General features: G+C 42.8%; 1 protein-coding gene across 1 annotated transcript in view; it reads left to right on the top strand.

Annotated features, from left to right (window-relative positions):
* Window positions 1–21,316, top strand: part of LOC133380236 (complement component C6-like) — a 47,733-nt gene that overhangs the window by 13,926 nt on the left and 12,491 nt on the right. The window contains exons 7-12 of the mRNA XM_061617085.1: window positions 5,541–5,741; window positions 8,975–9,215; window positions 12,644–12,766; window positions 13,252–13,418; window positions 15,458–15,683; window positions 18,793–18,964. Coding sequence (XP_061473069.1) covers window positions 5,541–5,741; window positions 8,975–9,215; window positions 12,644–12,766; window positions 13,252–13,418; window positions 15,458–15,683; window positions 18,793–18,964 — 1,130 coding nt within the window. The remainder of the gene's footprint in view (window positions 1–5,540; window positions 5,742–8,974; window positions 9,216–12,643; window positions 12,767–13,251; window positions 13,419–15,457; window positions 15,684–18,792; window positions 18,965–21,316) is intronic.

Genomic DNA, 21,316 nt, shown 5'->3' with positions numbered 1-21,316 from the left:
GACGTTTCCTTCAAAATACCAATATTTTGAAAGGAAATATAGATATTTCCTTCAAAATAACAATATTTCCTTTAAAAATATTGATATTAATATCAACATTTTTTCCAAACAAAAAAAACATGGATCAGTAAAAGCAGCAGCTAGTGGATAAAGAACGATGCTCAAGATTCTACAACAAAGGCTCTTGCCATATATGGAGCGAGAAATGCCAGATGTCCAAGCTGGATTTAGAAAGGGAAGAGGCACCAGAGATCATATCGCAGACATATGTTTGATAATGGAATGGACCAAGGAATTTCAGAAGAAAATCACCCTGTGCTTTGTAGATTACAGCAAAGCCTTGGATTGTGTAGATCATGAAAAACTATGGAATGCTTTAAAAGAAATGGGGGTGCAACAGCATCTAATTGTCCTGATGCGCAACCTATACTCTGGACAAGAGGCTACTATAAGGACAGAATATGGAGAAACTGATTGGTTCCCAAGCAGAAAGGGTGTGAGACAAGGGTGTATTTTACCACCCTATTTGTTTAATTTATACGCAGAACATATCATACGGAAAGCGGGATTGGACCAAGATGAAGGAGGTGTGAAAATTGGAGGGAGAAATATAAATAATTTAAGATATGCAGACGATACCATACTACTAGCAGAAGCCAGTAATGATTTGAAACGAAGGGTGATTAAAGTTGAAGAGGAAAGCACAAAAGCAGGATTACAGCCGAATGTCAAAAAGACTAAAGTAAGGACAACAGAAGATTTATATAACTTTAAAGTTGGCAATGAGGACACTGAACTTGTCAAGGATTATCAATACCTTGGCACAGCCATTACCTAAAATGGAGATAATACTCAAGAAATCAAAGGAAGGCTAGGACTGGGGAGGGCAGCTGTGAGAGAACTAGAAAAGGTCATCAAATGCAAAGATGTATCACTGAACACTAAAGTCAGGATCATTCAGATCATAGTATTCCCAATCTCTATGTATGGATGTGAAAGTTGGATAGTGAAAAAAGCGGATAAGAGAAAAATCAACTCATTTGAAACATGGTGTTGGAGGAGAGGTTTACACATACCATGGACTTCAAAAAAGACAAATAATTGGGTGTTAGAACAATTTAGACCACTATCATTAGAAGCTAAACAGATGAGACTGAGGTTATCATACTTTGGACACATAATGAGAAGACCTGATTCACTAGAAAAGACAATAATGCTGAGGAAAACAGAAGGGGTAGAAAAAGAGGAAGGCCAAACAAGAGATGGATTGATTCCGTAAAGGAAACCACAGACCTGAACTTACAAGATCTGAACAGGGTGGTTCATGACCAATGCTATTGGAGGTCACTGATTCATAGGGTCGCCAAAAGTCGTAATTGACCTGAAGGCACATAACAACAACATATATGGATGTGAAAGTTGGACAGTGAAAAAATGGATAAGAGAAAAACCAACTCATTTGAAATGTGGTGTAGGAGGAGAGCTTTACGCATACCATGAACTCAGAAAAAGACAAATAATTGTGTGTTAGAACAATTTAAACCAGAACTATCACTAGAAGCTAAACAGATGAGACTGAGGTTATCATACTTTGGACACATAATGAGAAGACAGGATTCACTAGAAAAGACGATAATGCTGGGCAAAACAGAAAGGAGTAGAAAAAGAGGAAGGCCAAACAAGGGATGGATTGATTCCATAGAAGAAGCCACACACCTGAACTTACAAGATCTGAACAGGGTTGTTTATAACAGATGCTATTGGAGGTCATTGATTCATAGGGTTGCCATAAGTCATAATCGACTTGAAAGCATATAACAACAACAAAGGCCTGACCTAAGAAAGACAAACCTCTCTGTTTCTTTCTTCTCTAGCTACACCCTGTTCAGTTTACCTCAGTCAAGTATTATCAGTTTCTTTTCTCTCTGTGGGCTCCATCTACTTTATTCCAGTTGCTCTGCTAACATGGAATACATGGGTTATCAATGGCAAAAGTGTGTACTGAAGAGGCTAAGCATAAATCAGTGAAACAGAAATTCCATAACTGGGGGGGGAAGCACCAGAACTTGTACTCGCCAATCTAACTGATCTTTCCAGCAGGCACAGAAGCAGGACCTCCAAATCAGATTTTAATGTACAGGCAGGATCATTAGTTTAAGAATCAGATCTGTTTTAATGTCAATTCCCATAGTAAACTGACATTACAGCTCTAGTACACTGCATAGCATTTGTATATACTTTTCCAGATGTCTGGTATATTTTATTGGGCTGGGATAGAATTTAGCAACCAGTGCACAATCTAGACAATCTCAACATTTTTTTAAAAAAGTTTCTGATCCTCATGATACTTCTTTTGAAGACACACAGTCCAAGTCTGCAAAAAGCCCCAGTCTTCAAGGAGTGGGAAAACTATGGCTTGGGCAGATGTTTATACTTAAGAATGCCACCTTCCTGCTTGTATCAGTTACCCATTCCTCTTCTTCCTGCTTGTATCAGTTACCCATTCTCCTCTTCTCCTTGCATAATAATATTACTGCTTACAAGGAAAAGGATAACCTCCTATTTAAAAGCTCACAGTTCCGTAAACAACTTCAGTTGCTCCAATCCTGCAAGGGAGACCTACATGTGCAGCTGTATAATCCCATGCTCATCTCTGTTCAGTTTGCTGTGCATGGACTTGAGCATCAGCAGCCAGGGCCCCCAGTCATGCATATCAAAGCTGGTTTCAAAGAGCTCAGCTGTGTTCAGAATGTGCATCACTTCGAAAGGGTAGTGACGATTAGATATTTCTTTCCATGAAGTGGCTTATTAGCTGCAATAAATCTGCTGCAGTATCTGGGTTTTCTAGGTGTGGCCTTGGGTATGTCTTTGTGTCTCTGATTATGGGAAAGTACATAAGATGAATGTCTAAGCGCTTTGATCTATGAAACTATAGATTACTATCCCTAACTGGTTATGGGCATGTGTGAACACAGGAGAAGACTTTTGCATGTACATTCCTAGCTGGACAAGGAGTTACATGTGCAAAGGCAAACTGGGTGCACAAGTCTTGTCCCTATCCACTCGCTATATGTGAGTGATTCTGGTCAAAGTAAGCGGCAATAGCTGTGACTGCCGTTCAGGAGGACAACAGTGGACTGGCTAATCCCTGTTCCTCATACTTCCTGTTGAATAGCTTGCAGCCAGGATGGTGCCCTCCTGATGTTACTGATTTATTTGATTGATCAGTCATGTGCTACCCGATTTTAATTATGTTATAAGTCACTTGGAGACAAGTGACGTAACATAATTAAAAGCCAAGATAATATATCATACATAAAACAAAACAAAAATAAAACAAAACAATAACCACCCCCATACAGCCCCAGAAAGCTTTAGCAGCGCACTAATCCTGGCTACTAAAGCAAAAAATATAAAATCTCACCCATCTTCCAGCAGATAACAAATAAAAATAAAACACAAATGTAAGCCACCACCAACCAGCCCAAGGTCAGGTGTATTATTCTGGGAATTTCCCACCCAGGAGTCTTGGCCAGCTGCTGCAATTAGTGGGGGAGTGGGTCTTCCTCTAGGGATGGGTCAATGGCTCTCCTCTCCTTCCAGAGTGGTCAGTAGCAAAATGCAGGGCAGTAGCAGGTGGATACTGCACCTCTCCTGTTGCTGCTGTTGTTGGACTACAAATCCCTGACCACTGGCTATGCTGTCTGGGGTCAATGGAAGTTGTTAACAACATCTGGAGGGGGGTACTAAGTGCAACATGTCTGACCAGGGCTGTGTAAACCTAATTCAATCTCCTGCATGCACATGAATTAAGACCCACATGTTAAAGCTAAGATCCATAGGGCAGTATCCAATGCTCCTGTTCTATTAGCGCAAGGATTTCTGCTTGCACAACGGAACACCGCACACCCTCCCCAAATCTGCTCTGGAGGGTTGGGGAAAACCCCAGAACAGATTTAGGGTGTGCATTGGGGGGACGACGTTTCCATTGCACAAGTGTAAATCCTTGTGCTAACAGAACAAGAAACTTGGTGCTGCTTTGGATACAAGCCTTGTGAATTATTTTATGGGATTCTATGGGGCATTTCAAGAATTCCTCCAGAGAAAGTATCTCATGGATGTCAGTTTGAGTGGGGTCTCCTCAACCTGTCATGGTCAGCTTCATTCTTTGATGTAATAGCATTTTATAGATAAGTAGGTTGTGAACTTTCATTGAGTTTCCTAAGTGTGGTTTGGATTTCCTTTTACTTAAGGATTTCCAATCCAAAACCAAGATTATTGTGAAGTTAAGCCAGGAATGGTTAAATATTTGCATTTTCTTCCTCTTTGGTGTTCCCCCTCAAGTGTTACAACAAGCGGGGGAACTCTTTTTCAGCATGAGAACCACATTCCTTCCTGGGGAACCTTATGGGGGCCACATGTCAGTGGTGAGCTGGGCCGTACAAGCTCGTGGGGTCTAGCAGAAGAGGGACAGAAAGGCTGCTGCATTTCTGTGCTGGGTACAGAGGAGGGATGGACTGCTGTGTCTCTCCTCTGCCAGTCCACTTCCTTGCCTGCATGGAAGGCCATGCACTTGTCTTGTCTGGCTTCCCAGCTAGTGCTTAACATGAGGCTGTGTTAGTCTGAACACCTCAATAGTCTTAACATTGTAGCCATCTTGCAGGTGTTCAATCTGCATGTGTGAGGAGGGCAGCAGGGCCATGTGCACAAGCCCTACCTCTAACATCCCCATTCCTGCTGGAGACCTTTGTGTATTAAGTGTGAAGGTCTGAAAAGAGATTCTAAGGATATTCAGCTGAGCCCACTTAGGAAGCTCCCTCCATTCACGAATCCTGAATGATCAGGGACCCCAGTTGCAGGGAGGCTTCTAAGCATTTTCAGCTGAATGCACTTAGAATCTTCCTCCATACCTTTCTGTTCAGTGCAGGTCAGGTGTGGAACCAGCACACATAGTGATGATGGGGACAGGGCTAGCATATACAGCCCAGCTCTTCTGTACACATCTTCAGGCAATAATTATCCTGTGCTGTTGTGGCTTGAGGCTCACTGGATAACTGGTAGCAATTACCAGAGACGGGGCAGGCAAACCAGGACTCTGGACAGCTCCCAGCTGGCTGAGCTTTGGAAGATGTTGTCTTAGCAAAAGATCTAATTCTCTGAAGGCTTCTAGTGGCTCCGCCCCTCTAAAAGAGCTGACAAGGGCCTGTAATTTATTCTGCAGGTGTGTGTTCCTATGGGTGGCTCTGGAACAGAAGAGAGTACATGGGAATCATTCCCAGAGTCTGTGGAAAAAGAGAAAGCCACAGTCTTAGGCCTAGATGATGGAAAAAAGGATGCTTGAAGGCTCCCTGAATCCCAAGTGGGGTAACTTGTGAGACATCTGAACCTGAGTCCTCCTTGGGGTAATGCAGTATCCAGATACAGGGGACATGAGAATAATGTTTGAATAAAGCCATATCTTTTCTTCATTGAGGGTATATATTGTAAGACACATGTAACAATATCATTCAAGAGTGTGTATCTATTTTCCCTCTCCATAGGTAGAGAATGAAGAAGATGATGTAGCATCTGATTTCTACAGTGATTTAATTCCTTTAGACTCTGCTTCCTCTAGAAGCAGTTCTTCCTCTGGCTCAGGCAAAAGCTCTTCTGGAATCCCATATCTTTTCTCCAAAAAGAAAAAAGTAAAGGTCACATCCTCATCCTCCTTCAAGGAAGCTGTGCAGGCTTCATATAAAAAGGTACTCATGCTTTTGTCTTCTACCCACCAGTCTTTGTCTACTGGTGCTGCCATGGAAAAGCTTAGGGTTTATTATCCAGCAATCACAAAACCTTTCCTCCACTGAATTACCTGTATTGTGAGCGAGCAGAAAATTGTGTCATAGGCCATGAAAGTGTCGATCGAAGCAGATGACTTTAGAATGTAAGAGGTGGCTTTTCGGGTCATTAGAGGAGGCGAAAGATATATTATTTTTCCATGAACAGGTTATAGGGGTTTTTATTCTTTTTAAAAGACTCCTGATGGGTGAAATTAGATTTTTTTTCCAGTCCCAATGAAGCCACCACAATACAATTTGAACAAGAGTGATCTGCTCTTGTTTACCGATTTCTGATGCAGCAGGAGACATTGGTAGTATTACCTACACTGCAATAGAAAAATACCACTGTCATAAAATTCTACAACGAGTGTCCGTAGAAAATGCACCTGTGTTATAAAGCCACAAGAGTGGCTGTATACTATAGCCAGCAAGGATTTTTCACATTCCACCATGTTACATTGAAAATAGACCCCATGCTATTCTGCTGCCTCCCATAAGCTCTTTTCAAAACAAAAATCTTGTAGTCTTTAACTCAGAAACACTTGCTTAACAGCTCTCTAAGTTTTCAGAGGGGTACACAAAACAGAGAGAATCAAGAGTTCAAAGTGTAAAACAAGAGAAAAAAATCTAGACCCCTGTTGGACTTATTTCTGTCAGTGGTCTCATCATTTGCTGAAATTAATTACAAATCAGCCATGTTCACAGAGTACTTGTAATCCTGTTACTGGCCTTGCCCCATACTCTGTCCGCCATCTTCTGCAGTTTAGAAATAAAAAAAAGGCATGGCTGATTTTTATTTAATATAAGAAATTTAACATTGAAGTCAATGATAAGCATGGGTATGCTCAGTAAGAACCAACTGTCAGTGTTCTAAAAGCCAGACTCACAGCTGTTTGGCTAGGCTAATCAGGTGGCTACACCCACACCAGACATTTATTTCACTTTAGACAGTCATGGCTTTCCCAAAGAATCCTGGGAAGTGTCATTTGTGAAGGGTGCTGAGAGTTGTTAGGAGACTCCTGTTCCCCTGACAGAGCTCTAGTGGGCCAGAGTAGTTTAACAATTAGCCCCTCTTCCCAGAGATTTCTGGGGATTGTAGCTCAGTGAGGATATAATATAGAGTATATAGACCATTCTGGACAGATGGGAGCTGATGGGAGTTGTAGTCCAGCAACATATGGAGGGCACCTCTGTGGCTACTCCTGCAACTGGTAGACCAAGCATTCATTGGGTGATATTTGGCCACTATCTACCATAGCTCAGCCAAAGCTACCTTGCAGATTTGTTGGAGAGAAGTATGTATGTTTTTCTGGAGGAAGGGTGGGGAATACATTGTAAATATATGTTCCTGTGAACCACTACATAGCATTTGGGCATAAGAAACACCACAGTTCAAGGGAATGTGTCATGAGTGAGAGGCCCTTCTCTGTGGTGGACCCCAGTTTCTGGAATGCCCTCCCTTTCTAGGTGTGTATTGTATTGCTATTATACAATTTATAGTGTCAGATCAAGGTGTACATCTTTACTCAGGCTGTTGATGACTGGATATTTTCTCTCCTGCTATCTTGCTGACTCCTGTTTTGCTGCTACTGTGATATTGTTGAGTGTTGTGGTTTTAATTTATGGCTTTAATGGATTGTATATTGTTTTAAATTCATGATATTTTATATATTTGATGTAACCTACCCTAAGTGGGCTATAAGTATAAATAATAAATAAAATAAATAATGTTACATTCCTAATCATGTCTACTTAGACATGGACTTGGACTTTCAAAAACTTAGGACTTTCAAAAAGCTTTCGACAAGGTATCTCACCAAAGACTCCTGAGTAAGCTTTGCAGTAATGGAACAAGAGGAAAGGTCCTCTTGTGGATCAGGAACTCATTAAGCAGCAGGAAGCAGAGAGTGGGAATAAATGGACAGTTCTCCCAATAGAAGGATGCAGAAAGTGGAGTCCCCCAAGGATCAGTATGGGGCTTGTGCTTTTTAACTTGTTCATAAACGATCTAGAGTTAGGGGTAAGCAATGAGGTGGTTAGGTTTGCTGGCAATAATAAATTGTTCAGGGACGTTAAAACAAAAAGAGATTGTGAAGAGTTCCAAAAGAACCTTTCCAAATTGAGTGAATGGGCAGTAAAATGGCAAATGCAATTTAATGTGATCAAGTATAAAGTGATGCATGTCAGGGCAAAAAAATCTTAATCTCACATATATGCTCATGGGGTCTGAACTGGCAGTGACTGAAAGGAAGGAGACCTTGGGGTTGTAGTGGATAGCTCGATGAAGATGTCAATCCAGTGTGCGGCAGCTGTGAAAAAGGCAAATTCCATGCTAGGGATCATTAGGAAAGGTAATGAATATAAACCTGCTGATATCATAATGCCATTGTACAACTCTGTGGTGCAACCACACATGGAATACTGTGTACAGTTCTGGTCACCTGACCTCAAAAAGGATATTGTAGCATTAGAAAAGGTTCAGAAAAGATGATTAAGGAGATGGAATAACTCCCCTATGAGGAAAGGTTGCACCACTTGAGGCTTTTTTGTTTAGAGAAAAGGCAAGTAACAGGTCACATGATAGTAGTTTATAAGATCATGCATGACACGGAGAGAGTGGATAGAGAAAAGTTTTTTTCTCTCTCAACGCTAGCACTCAGAGGCATCCAATGAAGCTGAACGCTGGAAGATTCAGGACAGATTAAAGAAAGCACTTCTTCACCTAGCACATAGTTAAGCTATGGAATGCACTCCCAGAGGAGACAGTGATGGCCACCAACTTGGATGAGTTTAAAAAAGGATTAGACAAATTCTTGGAGGATAATGGTATCAAAGGCCACCAGCTACGCTCTGCCTCCACAGTTGGAGGCAATATGCTTCTGAATACCAGTTGATGGAAACCGCAAGGGGCTGCGGGAGAGTGCTCTTGTGCTCAGATCCTGCTTGCAGGTTTTCCATGAGCACCCGGTTGGCCACTGTGAGAAAAGGATGCTGGACTAGATGGGCCACTGACCTGAGACAGCAGCTCTTCTCATGTTCTTATGATCATAGAAGTAAACTCCATTGAATTCAATGGGGCTTACTCCCAGGTAAATAGGGTTAGGATACGTTATTATCTACAGGAGCAAGCTCTTTCTTTTATTCTTCTGTTTTAGAACTCCAACTTTATTAGGGTCCATAAGGTGATTGCTGTGTCAAACTTCACAGTGAAAGAGTCAGACTTGCACCTCTCTGGAGTGTTCCTACAGGCCCTCAACAGCCTGCCTCTGGAGTACAACTATGCCCTCTACAGCCGGATATTTGATGACTTCGGGACTCATTATTACACATCTGGGTCAATGGGAGGCACGTATGACCTCCTTTATCAATACAGTGCTGAAGAACTGAGAAATTCAGGTACATGGCCACAAGCAAGGAAGATAAGCCCGCACAGTTATTTTAAGAGCCCTGGGGGTATTTTTGGATGGAGGGGGAGCATAAGCAGCAATTTAATTAATTATTTTTCTTTAGTGAGATAATGAAATAGGATATGCTCGAGAGTATATTGTAGCAAATGTCTGAAAAAACTGAGGAAGGGTTGTTTAGATTTTTCATGAAAAGTGCAAAAAGAGGACTTTTAAAGTGATGAGCAGAGCAATAAAAAAAAAACCTTTATGCCAGGCTGAGGCAGTTGTTGGATCAGGTGGAGATGTTCCTCTATCCAGCTTTCCTGGCTCAGGCGACCTCCCCCATTTGACTGCTGAAGATGCAGGCAGGTGGGAGAACCACTGGCAGAGTATCCATGCTGGTAGGGGCCAGAGGAAAGCCCTGAAATTTGGCATTCTGAGGGCAGGGAGGAAGGGGGCAGGGCTGAGTCACCCCCAGATTGGCTAGAAATCCACTTGCCTTCCTCTTTCCTCTGAAATGCTGTGGAGCCTGCAGATCCTTAACTTCCAATATTCTGTGAAGAGAATTTTTTTTATTGGGTTTTATGGATAAACAAATAGAAAAGAAATATGGAATAATAATATTATATATGATTACGGCAGCAAGATTATTATATGCACAAAAGTGGAAAATGGAATCAACACCAACAACGGAAGAATGGCTATTGAAATTAATGGACTTAGTAGAGATGGATAAATTGACATGTCTACTTAGAGAAAAATCGACAGATACATTTCTTAAGGAATGGAAGCCTCTCTTAGACTTTTTGTTGAAAGATCAAAATAAAATGATGATACTGGGATTTGACGATTAATCAAGACAGCCTACGGAGAAAAGGGATTCTGTATGTATACATTAAGGGACAGGTTTGATGTATATTATATACTTATAGCTGATCTGCGACAAATCGGAAGTCAACTATTTTATTTTCATTTTTTGTTGATGTATTGTTATGTTTTTTTTACTTTGTTTTGTTTGTCTTTTGAAAAATTTGAATAAAAATTATTAAAAAAAAAAAAAAAAAAGAGCTGCAGCAGTTGGTGGTCCATTCAGGAATTGTATGGGTTTTTGTTCTGACTTCAGAATGCCATGACTGGGGAGGGGCTGATTCTCAACGCTGGTCCTGCTGGTGCAGAGCTTGGAAAAGTCACTTTTTTGAACTACAACTCCCATCAGCCCAATCCAGTGGCCATGCTGGCTGGGGCTGATGGGAGTTGTAGTTCAAAAAAGTAACTTTTCCAAGCTCTGTGCTGGTGTATCTGACGCTGCTTGCGCAGGAGGTGCGTGGAGAACATTTATAGCTTGCCACTGACTAGATTAACTTCTAGGCCTGGCACCAGGCATGACTGGGCCTTTGGGCACCAGGCTGCCCCGGGCCTGTGTTGTCATGCTCTCCAACGCCCCTTATCGATGCAGCCAGCATGGGCTTTAATAGGCCTGCCCCACCTGTTTCCTGTGTCACTGCATCAGCACACTGTGTGCATGCATGCCGTCACCCAAGATGGTGTCGGGGGCATCAAACCCTTAGTTGATGGCAGGCATTCATGTGTTAGTGTGCTAACATGGTGACGCAGGAGATAGGTGAGGTGGGTGGGCCAATTTAAGCCTGCACCTCCTGCATGGGTGGGTTTCCTGGGAGGGTGGACGTCCCGCTCCAAAATCTGTGGCAGCATTGGATCGCTGATCCCTGCAACCTGATGCTGGCATGGATTGCAGAAGGCCCTTGGTCATTGCCTAACCTGGCCGCCCACTGACGCTGGGGCTGTAAGCTTCAGTAAGGCATGTGCCAATCCACATGGTAAGAGGTCAATGGGCACAAGAGTTGCATGCTTACCATGAGCCACATACAACTGCTTGTAGTTGGGTTCTGTGGATAGAAGTCAGAGTAAGCAGCACTACCATAACTAGGGCAGTTGGACATCAGAATAGGGTGTCTCAAGGTGTCCATCATAAACCTACAAAATCCCTTTTGTCATGTTCTGTACGAATGCACTCAGTGGCAAAGATCTCTCCTCAGTCTCTGTTCTCTTATCTGTAAAATGGGTATAACCTAGGGGTTTCCATTGGTTCTGTGTGTATCCTGAATTTCGAGGCAAATTGGGGAGGTTCAGGGGAGAGTCTCATGGTTCTACATTGGCTCGTGCTGTTAATAATGCATGTTGAGGGAGACCAGGGTTCCTTAAGCTTGCAAGTCACCTGTGGCCTTGGCTATCAAAAAAAAAAAAAAAAAAGAACTTTACCATTCTCCCTCTCCCTTCCCCCTCCCCCCGAGAAGCAAAACCATGTTGACTGGGGAAACATCCAGAGCTCAATAGAGGGAGGGAATGGAGAGATGGGGGGATTTTTCATTTTGATAGACAGGCCTTTATATTTTAATCACAGTGCATTATTTCCCCAGGGTGCTCCAATCACAGACCTTTGGGGGAGGGATTACAAAGTGTGTGCGTGTGTGTGTTTTCATATGGACCTATGCCTTCCCGTAAGCAAAACAAAGAGAGATCTCTCTCCCAGGGTCAAAAGGCAGTGTCCCCCAAAATTCATATTGGGAACAAAAAATTCATATTAGAGAGTAGAGAGAATCCCACTTCTACCAATGACCCTTGAGTAACAGAGTCAGTTCTGTGGAGTGATATTGTCCCCACACCAGTTTTTCCTGGGATCAATGCTCTTTTTTCCAGCAGTTCCTACCACCTTTCATTCCCATTGTACTCACCCCACAAATAGTAGAGTTTGCCCTTGCAAGAGAACCACTGCAGCTATCATTCTGAAATCTGTCAGGCTTAATCCTCTCAGATGGGGTGGCCATGCCTGCAAATTTCATCCAATTCTGGCATGAAAGAAAGGGAAAAAAGTATAGACTTTTGCATTGTTTGAAAAATCAAACTGGTGCACTGCATGAAAACTCCTAGATGTGTCTGCCTAGAATTCAGCAGGCTTGATCCACTCTGGATGAGCTGCTATGCCTGTAAATTTCATTCACTTCTACGCAGAGCTTGGAAAAGTTACTTTTTTAAACTACAACTCCCATCAGCCCCAGCCAGCATGGCCACTGGATTGGGCTGATGGGAGTTGTATTTCAAAAAAGTAATTTTTCCAAGCTCTGCTTCTATGAAAACGAATAAGGATAAAGCCATTTTTAGATTATCCATAATCATGAATGGGAGAGTGGGTGGTGGAACAGATCTTTCCCCCCCCCCAGAGATCTAATTTGATCCCAAATGACAAACTGAATTGTAAAAACAGAGTGCCTCTGAAACAGATCACGGTGCTTCCCAAAATTGCACATGCAGATAAAAGCTGAATCTTGTGGCTTGTGTTGTTTTCAAAGCAACACATGAATGCTGGATGATTTTGTGACTTTTAAAGTATTGGAGAAATGATTTCTCTCCTCTCTTTAGGCTTAACAGAGGAAGAAGCAAATGAGTGTGTCCGGACAGAAACAACTAAGCGTGTCTTTTTCAGAAAGAAAAAGAAAGTGCATACGAGATGCGTCACCAACCGAATGAGCGCTCGTCATGAAGGTGACTATAAAGGATAATGGGTTTCTTACTGTTGTTTCTCTAGTCCAGCAGTGTGTCTTGGGAAAGGATAAGAAAAAGCGATAGGGATTGCCATGGTGAATCCAATGAGTGGCCAGTATATCTCAGTATTTTCCTTGCAAGCGTTGACAATTGAGGGAGCCTGTAAACCCCATATTCAGCTCCCCTGTCTTTATCTGCCTTGCACCTGATATGATATGTGATGGCAGATCTAGGGCAGGAGGGCATGGCTCAGCCTAATGAGCCTAATGTGGAGGCCTAATGGACCTCATTATTCCCGTGGGCCAGATGTTCCCTAAGGCTGGCATATGATCTATGAAGTTACTTCTCTTTACGTCCTCCAGGTTTTCAAAAGTGTCCTCTGCAAGCCATTGTCTGTCTCAACTTTGAATAGAGGCTGTCAGCTTGATCGTTTCTATGGTGACCAAACTCTTGGAAGAAAATCACTCATTTCAAATCTGTTCCAGGTTCTTTTTTGCAGTCCTCTGAAAAGTCTATCTCATTAGTAAAAGGAGGGAGGTCTGAATACGCCGCAGCTCTTGCCTGGGAAAAAAAAGGATATTTCCCAGAACATGCCATTTACACAAATTGGCTAGAATCGACTAAAGACAATCCAATCATCGTTGATTTTGAGGTAGGAAAGGAGAAAGCAGAAACAGGCCTCAACTGCACTATACATTTAAAGTAGTATCATATCACTTTAAACAGTCATGGCTTCCCCCCAAGAATCCTGAGAAGTATAATTTGTGAAGGCTGCTGAGAGTTGCTAGGAGACCCCAATTCTCCTCACACAGCTCCAATTCCCAGAGTTCCCTGAGAAGAGAACGGATTGTTTAACCACTCTGCAAAGTGCAGCTCTTTGGGGAGAAGAGGGATCTCCTAACAACTCTCAGCTTTCTTGACAAACTACTCTTCACATAATTCTTTGGGGAAAACCATGATACTGCTTTAAATGCGTAGTGCAGATGGGGCACAGTAAAAGAATGTATAGGTTTAGGTCCTAAAATGCTTCAGTTTGCTTTTGGATGAGCATAGTCTGGCTGTGAATATTGTGAACATGAAATACAGTTAAATCTATAGGTGAAGGGTTGTAGCTTGGTGATGCAGCATCTGCTTTGTATGCAGAAGGTCCAGGTAAGGCTGAGAATGGACCCTGCCTGAAACCCTGGGCAGCTGCTGCCAGTCAATGTAGACAATACTGAGCTGGACAGGTAGCTTCCTATGTTTCAATATACTTTGTAAAGCGCCTAAAGCTGGTATGGGGAATCTGTGGGATTCTAACTGCTATCATTCCTGACCATTGGCCATTTTGGCAGGGGCTGATGGGGGTCCAGCAACATCTGGAGGCCACAAGTTCCCCATTCCCAAGCTAAAGCAATAATACATTTGTTAGCCTTTATGTTGCCATAAGACTCTTTGTTGTCTTGCTGCAACAGATGACCACAGCTACTCCTCTGGATAATGTTTTCTAGATGCGGTAAAAAGATTTTTTAAAATAACAAAGTCCCTGCCTGGAAGGGATTCACATGGCTCCTTCTCACTAGGGATGGAGAAATTCAATTCAGTTTGCATTTCAGTGTGAACTTACCTAATGTGCACTTTCCAAACCAAAATCAAACCAAAACACAGCCTCTGAATTTTGCAATGCAGTTTCCCAGCCAAGTAATATGTACAAAAATGCATACGCAAGGGGAAAGTATGCATAGAAATGCATATATTATGTTAGTTAGAATAACATACACAAATGTGTCACATTAGGGAAAATTGCTATCAATATAGGGCTATCAATGGCTACTAGCCATGATGGCTGTGCTCTGCCACCCTAGTCAGAGGCAGCATGCTTCTGAAAACCAGTTGCCGGAAGCCTCAGGAGGGGAGAGTGTTCTTGCACTCGGGTCCTGCTTGTGGGCTTCCCCCAGGCACCTGGTTGGCCACTGTGAGAACAGGATGCTGGACTAGATGGGCCACTGGCCTGATCCAGCAGGCTCTTCTTATGTTCTTATGTTCTTATGCTTTGCAAAAATGTGTAAGAGAAGGGGAAACCGCATACAAAAATGTGTATATTGGAAGTAATTTGCACTAAAATGCTTGTGTGAGGAAACACATTGAAAGAAAGAGTGAGGGGGTTGCTCCTCCCCCTCCCACCAACATGCCTGGTATCTAGGGATGGGATGGTTGGCGGGTGGTGGTTCAAAAGCATTCTGTTGACTGAAGAGGCCAGTATCGATTCGAGTTTGTTCTTTGTCCGCTAGCTGCTGCTTTTACCAATCTGTTTTTTTCTTGCAAAAAATTGATATTAATATCAATATTTTGAAAGGACCTGATTGAAAATTTTGAAAGGTATCAATACAATTATTAATATTGATATTTTAGAGTTGGGTTTTTTTTAAAAAAAAAGTTTTCGAAAAAAGCAGGAAATCACTACGTAAAAACCCAATCCACAACAATAGCAAATAAGCAAATTAATGGAAAATTTGGTACCAAATCTAAATTGGGTGGAATTCTAGCACCTCCCTGCTGCTGGTGACATCCCTCCTGCCACAATCCATGGCTGCAAGCACTCTGCAGTCTGGACGTTCAGAGTGCATCAGAAGGGGTGGAGTTCCTCCATGTGAGGGAGAATCCTGACTGGGCCAGGGTTCTCATTGCTTCCTATTCACTTTTTTTATATAGTTAACTACCATTTTGGATGTGGTGAAGGGCTTCCCATGTGCGGTGACTAAACGTCGTAACCTCAGGAGAGCTCTTATCGAATATATGGAACGATTTGACACGTGCCGATGTACTCCGTGTCCCAACAATGGCAGGCCTGTGCTATCTGGAACGGAATGCCTCTGTGTGTGCCAGGCTGGTACTTACGGCGATAACTGTGAGATGCGAGCACCTGATTACAAATCCGGTATATGCATTAATGCAAGTATTTTCACTGTAGTAATACACTATAGGGAAGCAGCCTTTCCCAACTTTTGGGTCCGCAGGTGTTGCTGGACTACAATTCCCATCATTCCTGACCATTGGCCATGCTGACGGGAGTTGTAGTCCAACAACATCTGGGGACCCAACAGTTGGGAAAGGCTTATTTATTGCATTTATATTCCACCTTTTCTCCAAGGAGCTCACACATGGTTTTTCCCCTCCTCATTTAATACCCACAACAACCCTGTAAGGTAGGTTAGGCTGAGAAGCAGCAACTGGCTCAAGGTCACTCACTGAGCTTCATGGGTCAATGGGGATTCAAATCTGGAATTGTCTCCAAGAGCATTTGCTGGCTGCACCCTCGGTTTCAGTTTTTAAGTCTTATTTTAAAACCTTCCTTTATTCCAAACCTTTTGGAATTTCAGCTTAGGTTTTTTACTTTTTATAATTTGGATACCTTGAAGTCCTTACTTTGTCCTTTCTTTATTTCTCTTCCCTTTTTGTTGTTCTCATTTTATTTTATTAGATTGTACACCTTTTAAGGCAGGGATTTGTTTTTTTTTTTAAATGTTTGTACAATGCCATGTGCAGTGTAAGGAGTTAGACTTGATTGCCTTATAGACCCCTTCCAACTCTACTATTCTATGATTCTACACATACACAAATATTTGTGTAAATCTCTATAGAGCCAGAGCCCACTTTGTCAAATATGAAGTAGTTTGCTTCTGATTGTGATGACCTACAAAAGCTTAAGCCAGTATGTAACTATTAGGTTTGAAGGTAACATAGGCACCACTGTTTTTGCTGTAACAAACTTACCCCAGCTATGCCCCAGGCGCAATGCATCTGTTCCCTAGAGGAGCCCAGCACAGTTGTGATGACTGAGGCTGATGAAAGTTGTAGCACAAAACAACGAGCTTAATTAATAGTAATTATTAATAGTAATATTAATAGTAATAGTAATAAAAAAACCTGGTCTCCCAGGTCCCAGTCCAACACTCTAACCACTACACCACACTGTCTCTTGAGCAACATCCTGCTTGTGGAAGCACCATAGCTGTGGAAGCCATGCTCTAATATGCCGGGCTGGCAATGGGCCAGAAGGGTCAGGGGTTCATGGCAGATTAGACACTAGGCCACAGATATAGAAATGAGTGGAGGGTGGTCCATTAGGGCAAATGAGGCACTGCCCCACTAATATCAGTCTGCCCTCAGCCAGCTCCCACCTGCCTGCCTTCTTTCTTACAACCAGTCCAGAGAGCTGCACTGCTTGTCAGCTTTTACCTTAGCCTCAGTGTTGCCTTTTGTAGAACTTAACAGGGAAGAGGATGGGGCCAAGCTAGACTGAGTTGACTCTTCTTCTCATTGACTCTGCCTCCACCTACTGCTTGGGCCCCTTGGCATCCGCCCCACCAGCCACCACTGCTGGAAACAAAGCAAGGATTAAGAGGAGCATCCGGCGTTGGGGAAGATGGAGGCAGCAGCAGCTGTCACAGGCCTTCTAGATCCTGGATCCAGGAGCATTAAGGGAGATGCAGCTCCTGGCCCCTGGGTAACCAGGGCTTCAGATGTTTCTAAAGCTCCCCCGCCAAGGGCTCAGCAGCATTTGAGGAGCAATTGGGAAGAGCCACTGCAGCGCATCAGGAGAAAGAGTGAGATAAGCCTTGAAGAAAGAGGAGAGGGCTGAGGAAGGTCCGTGGCTCAGTGGCAGAGCATCTGCTTTGCATGCTGAAGGTCTCAGGCTCAGTCCCCAGCATCTCCAAGTAGGGCTGGGAGTATCCCCTGCCTGAAACTCTGGAGGACTCAACACTGAGCTAGGTGGACCTATATCCCAGAGATGCCAATCTGCTGTGGATGATGGAAGCACTCTTCAATTAAACCAGGGGTGGGCATTCGGCAGCCTTTACCTGATTTCATGCGACCCTCAGCCTAATTTCAAGTGCCATTTGTGAACGATTAGTTTAGACACACTTCTGGTAAGAGTGATCTTTTCCTCCCCTGGCAGCCTCCTGGACAGTGATGAAATGGGGCAGAAATGAGGTGAGAGGGTGGGAGAGAGAGAAGGGGTGTCAGAAAAGGTATTGAAAATAAAACAGCCGATATCATAATGCCGTTGTATAAATCTATGGTGCGGCCGCATTTGGAATACTGTGTACAGTTCTGGTCGCCTCATCTCAAAAAGGATATTATAGAGTTGGAAAAGGTTCAGAAGAGGGCAACCAGAATGATCAAGGGGATGGAGCGACTCCCTTACGAGGAAAGGTTGCAGCATTTGGGGCTTTTTAGTTTAGAGAAAAGGCGGGTCAGAGGAGACATGATAGAAGTGTATAAAATTATGCATGGCATTGAGAAAGTGGATAGAGAAAAGTTCTTCTCCCTCTCCCATAATACTAGAACTCGTGGACATTCAAAGAAGCTGAATGTTGGAAGATTCAGGACAGACAAAAGGAAGTACTTCTTTACTCAGCGCATAGTTAAACTATGGAATTTGCTCCCACAACATCCAGTAATGGCCACCAGCTTGGATGGCTTTAAAAGAAGATTAGACAAATTCATGGAGGACAGGGCTATCAATGGCTACTAGCTGTGATGGCTGTGCTCTGCCACCCTAGTCAGAGGCAGCATGCTTCTGAAAACCAGTTGCTGGAAGCCTCAGGAGGGAAGAGTGTTCTTGCACTCGGGTCCTGCTTGCGGGCTTCCCCCAGGCACCTGGTAGGCCACTGTGAGAACAGGATGCTGGACTAGATGGGCCACTGGCCTGATCCAGCAGGCTCTTCTTATGTTCTTAAAAACAGAGAGAGAAAGGGTGGCTCTGTCCTCTTTTACCTCTTTACCACAGCCAACAGTGCTGTGATCCCCAACAGATGAGGCCAGCCAGTGAGGTTAGGAAGCGCTATGGTTACATAGATTTGAATTACGCCATGTAATAAAGTCCAGATACATCATCTACACCCTGAGGAGACGGAAGAACTATTCAGCCAGTTTTAAGTCTTGGCTTTAAGTAAATATGTGCCCCTTGCATCTGGTGTTACATTGTGATGAGCCTTGTGGTTAATTCGGATTTGCTCAGGGTATCTTCTCATCTGTTTCAGTTGCTGTGGATGGTTACTGGAGTTGCTGGTCTCCATGGAGTCCCTGTAATGCCTCCCATAAGAGGCAAAGGGCCCGTGCATGTAACAATCCCTCGCCACTAAATGGAGGGAAGCCATGTGAAGGCGAACCTGCGCAAGAGGAAGAATGCTATCTCTCAATATTTGCTGACAAGTACGAGTGAAATTGGGCTGGTTGTGGGAAGGGCCGTAGCTCAGTGGCAGAGCGCATGTTTTGTAAAAAGGTCCCACATTCGATCCCTGGCATTTCCAGAGAGTGCTGGGAAAGCCCCCCTCCATCTGAAACCCTGAAAAGCTACTGCCAGCCAGTGTAGATAGTATTGTTACATGCACCCCAGTCTTTGAGGGGTGAAAGATTTTTGGGGTGGCAGCATCACCTACCTCAGGTTTAGTTTTCTTAGAAGAAAGGTAACTGGAGACTTGGTGTCTGTATCATTTTTTAAATTAATATTTAAGAACATAAAAGTGTTGGAGAATTCTTCTCCTTGGGATCTTTTGCTGGGGGTCCTTGAATAAATGGGAAGACACAGGCTTGAAGCAAAAAGGTAGGCCTTGATTCTTTACAAGCATATGCATATGCACATGCAGGGTCAGCCCCCCCCCCCAAAAAAAACATCCAGGAGAGACTTTACTGAGGCGCTGTGTGCAAGCTGTTTTATAGAGTACAGTTACAGCATGTGACAATGATTTCACCAATCTCATGAGTTCTTGCCCACATAACATCACAGTTCCTCCTCTCTACAATCGTTCCAAACCAATCAGAAAGTATTAGCTAACTCCAGTGGTGATTTCAAGATTCTGTCCATATCATTAATGTCTCCATTGTCCTACTGTCTCTCTAGATTAATGAATTTTGGGACTAGTTGGAACAGTTACTATTGTGAATATGCTTTCAAGCATACTTGGTACATTCCATATGCCATTGTTTCTGATCAGTCAGGCTGACCCAGGTACACCTGGAAATATTTGGACAAGTTCCCTGAGTTAAGTTTACCTCAACTCAGGGTGTTTGGGAATGTATGAGCACCCCCAGTTCTATTCCTTTGCCATAGGGGTTCTTATGTCCTTATACTTTCTCAGAAATCCCATTTCCTTACCTATAAAATACACAACTCATGAAAGAGGATTTTGTTTAAACCCCTGAGCTACACTGTGAAACCACACAGACTAAGGAAAAGACTGGGTGACTCTGGCTAACTAGTATCTTTCAGCCTCAGAAATATAGAGGAGGCAGGCCACCCCCTCTTTCTTAATGAAAAGACCACCTTTTTCTTAATGAAAACACACATAAAGTTGTTATAAAATCTCACTGTTTCTCTTCTTTATACCCTTTGATTATGCTGTAAAGCTTTTTTCCCTCTAGATGGGGCTATGGCTTTACAGCATACGAAACCAAGAATCACTAAAATTCAGTTTCCCAGGATTAACAATATATCTATAAATCATAGCTTGTCACAGGTTAAATGGTCTTTTGATTTTAAACAATAGGCTAATTAATATCTGCCAGTCATGTACCAGCTGATTTGGCAAGAACCCAAGAGTTCAAACTAAGTTTACTTTGCCTGCTTTTTCTATAGATTTTAGGATTCTCTGTGAGCCTGTTCTCAACAGGCCTTCAGGCCTATTCTTAATTCCTTATGATCCTAAACCATATGCCTTCTTAATATCTATGATTATGTGTGGATATATAAAATTCCCCATTAAAAGAACCCTAGAGAGAGGATTCAGAAGCCTTTTTAGCAGGTCACAACAGTAACGCTTTCTCAGGTCTTATTATTTTATCATAACAGCACTAGGGATGGGCAAAAATTTCAATTCAGTTCACATTTCAAGCCAAATCTATCAAATTCACAATTTCCACAACAATATGAGAAGCGAAACACAGCCATCTGTCGAAAAGCACACTTATTTGAATTGTGCAATGCAGTTCACCCACCCACCAGTGTTTACAAAAATGCATATGTTAGAGGAAAGTGTGCATTAAAATGAATATATCTATGAAAATAATGTGCAAAAATGCATATATGATGAGAAATGGCTTACAAAACTGTGTACATTAGTCAAAACTGCCTACAAAACTGAGTTTATTCGGAGAAATTCACACTAAAATGCTGAAGAATTTACTTGATGATTCTGTTGTGTGTGTTTTTTAAAAAAAGCACAAATTGCTGCAGAAATGTGTAGAATTGAATTTAAGATTGGAAAAATTAGAAACAGAGAGAACTGAAATTGACAGATCTTGCCATCCCTAAACAGCACATAGTTAAATTATAGAATTCACTCCCACAAGAGGCAGTGATGGCTAATGGCTACTAGCTACAATGGCTATGTTTACTTCCACTGTTGGAGGCATTGTGCCCCTGAATGCTTCCTAGAAAGTGCAGAAGAGGAAAATACAGTTGCACCAAGGCCCTGCTTGCAGGCTTCCCGCAGGCATGTGGTTGGCTGCTGTGAGAACAGGATGCCAGAATAGATGGACTTTTGATGTTCTTATGTTCTTGTTTTA

The sequence above is a fragment of the Rhineura floridana genome, chromosome 1 (genome assembly GCF_030035675.1).
Source record: "Rhineura floridana isolate rRhiFlo1 chromosome 1, rRhiFlo1.hap2, whole genome shotgun sequence".
Classification (NCBI taxonomy): Eukaryota; Metazoa; Chordata; class Lepidosauria; order Squamata; family Rhineuridae; genus Rhineura; species Rhineura floridana.
Note: the sequence above shows the minus strand (reverse complement) of the source record. Positions and strands in the feature narration are given on the sequence as shown.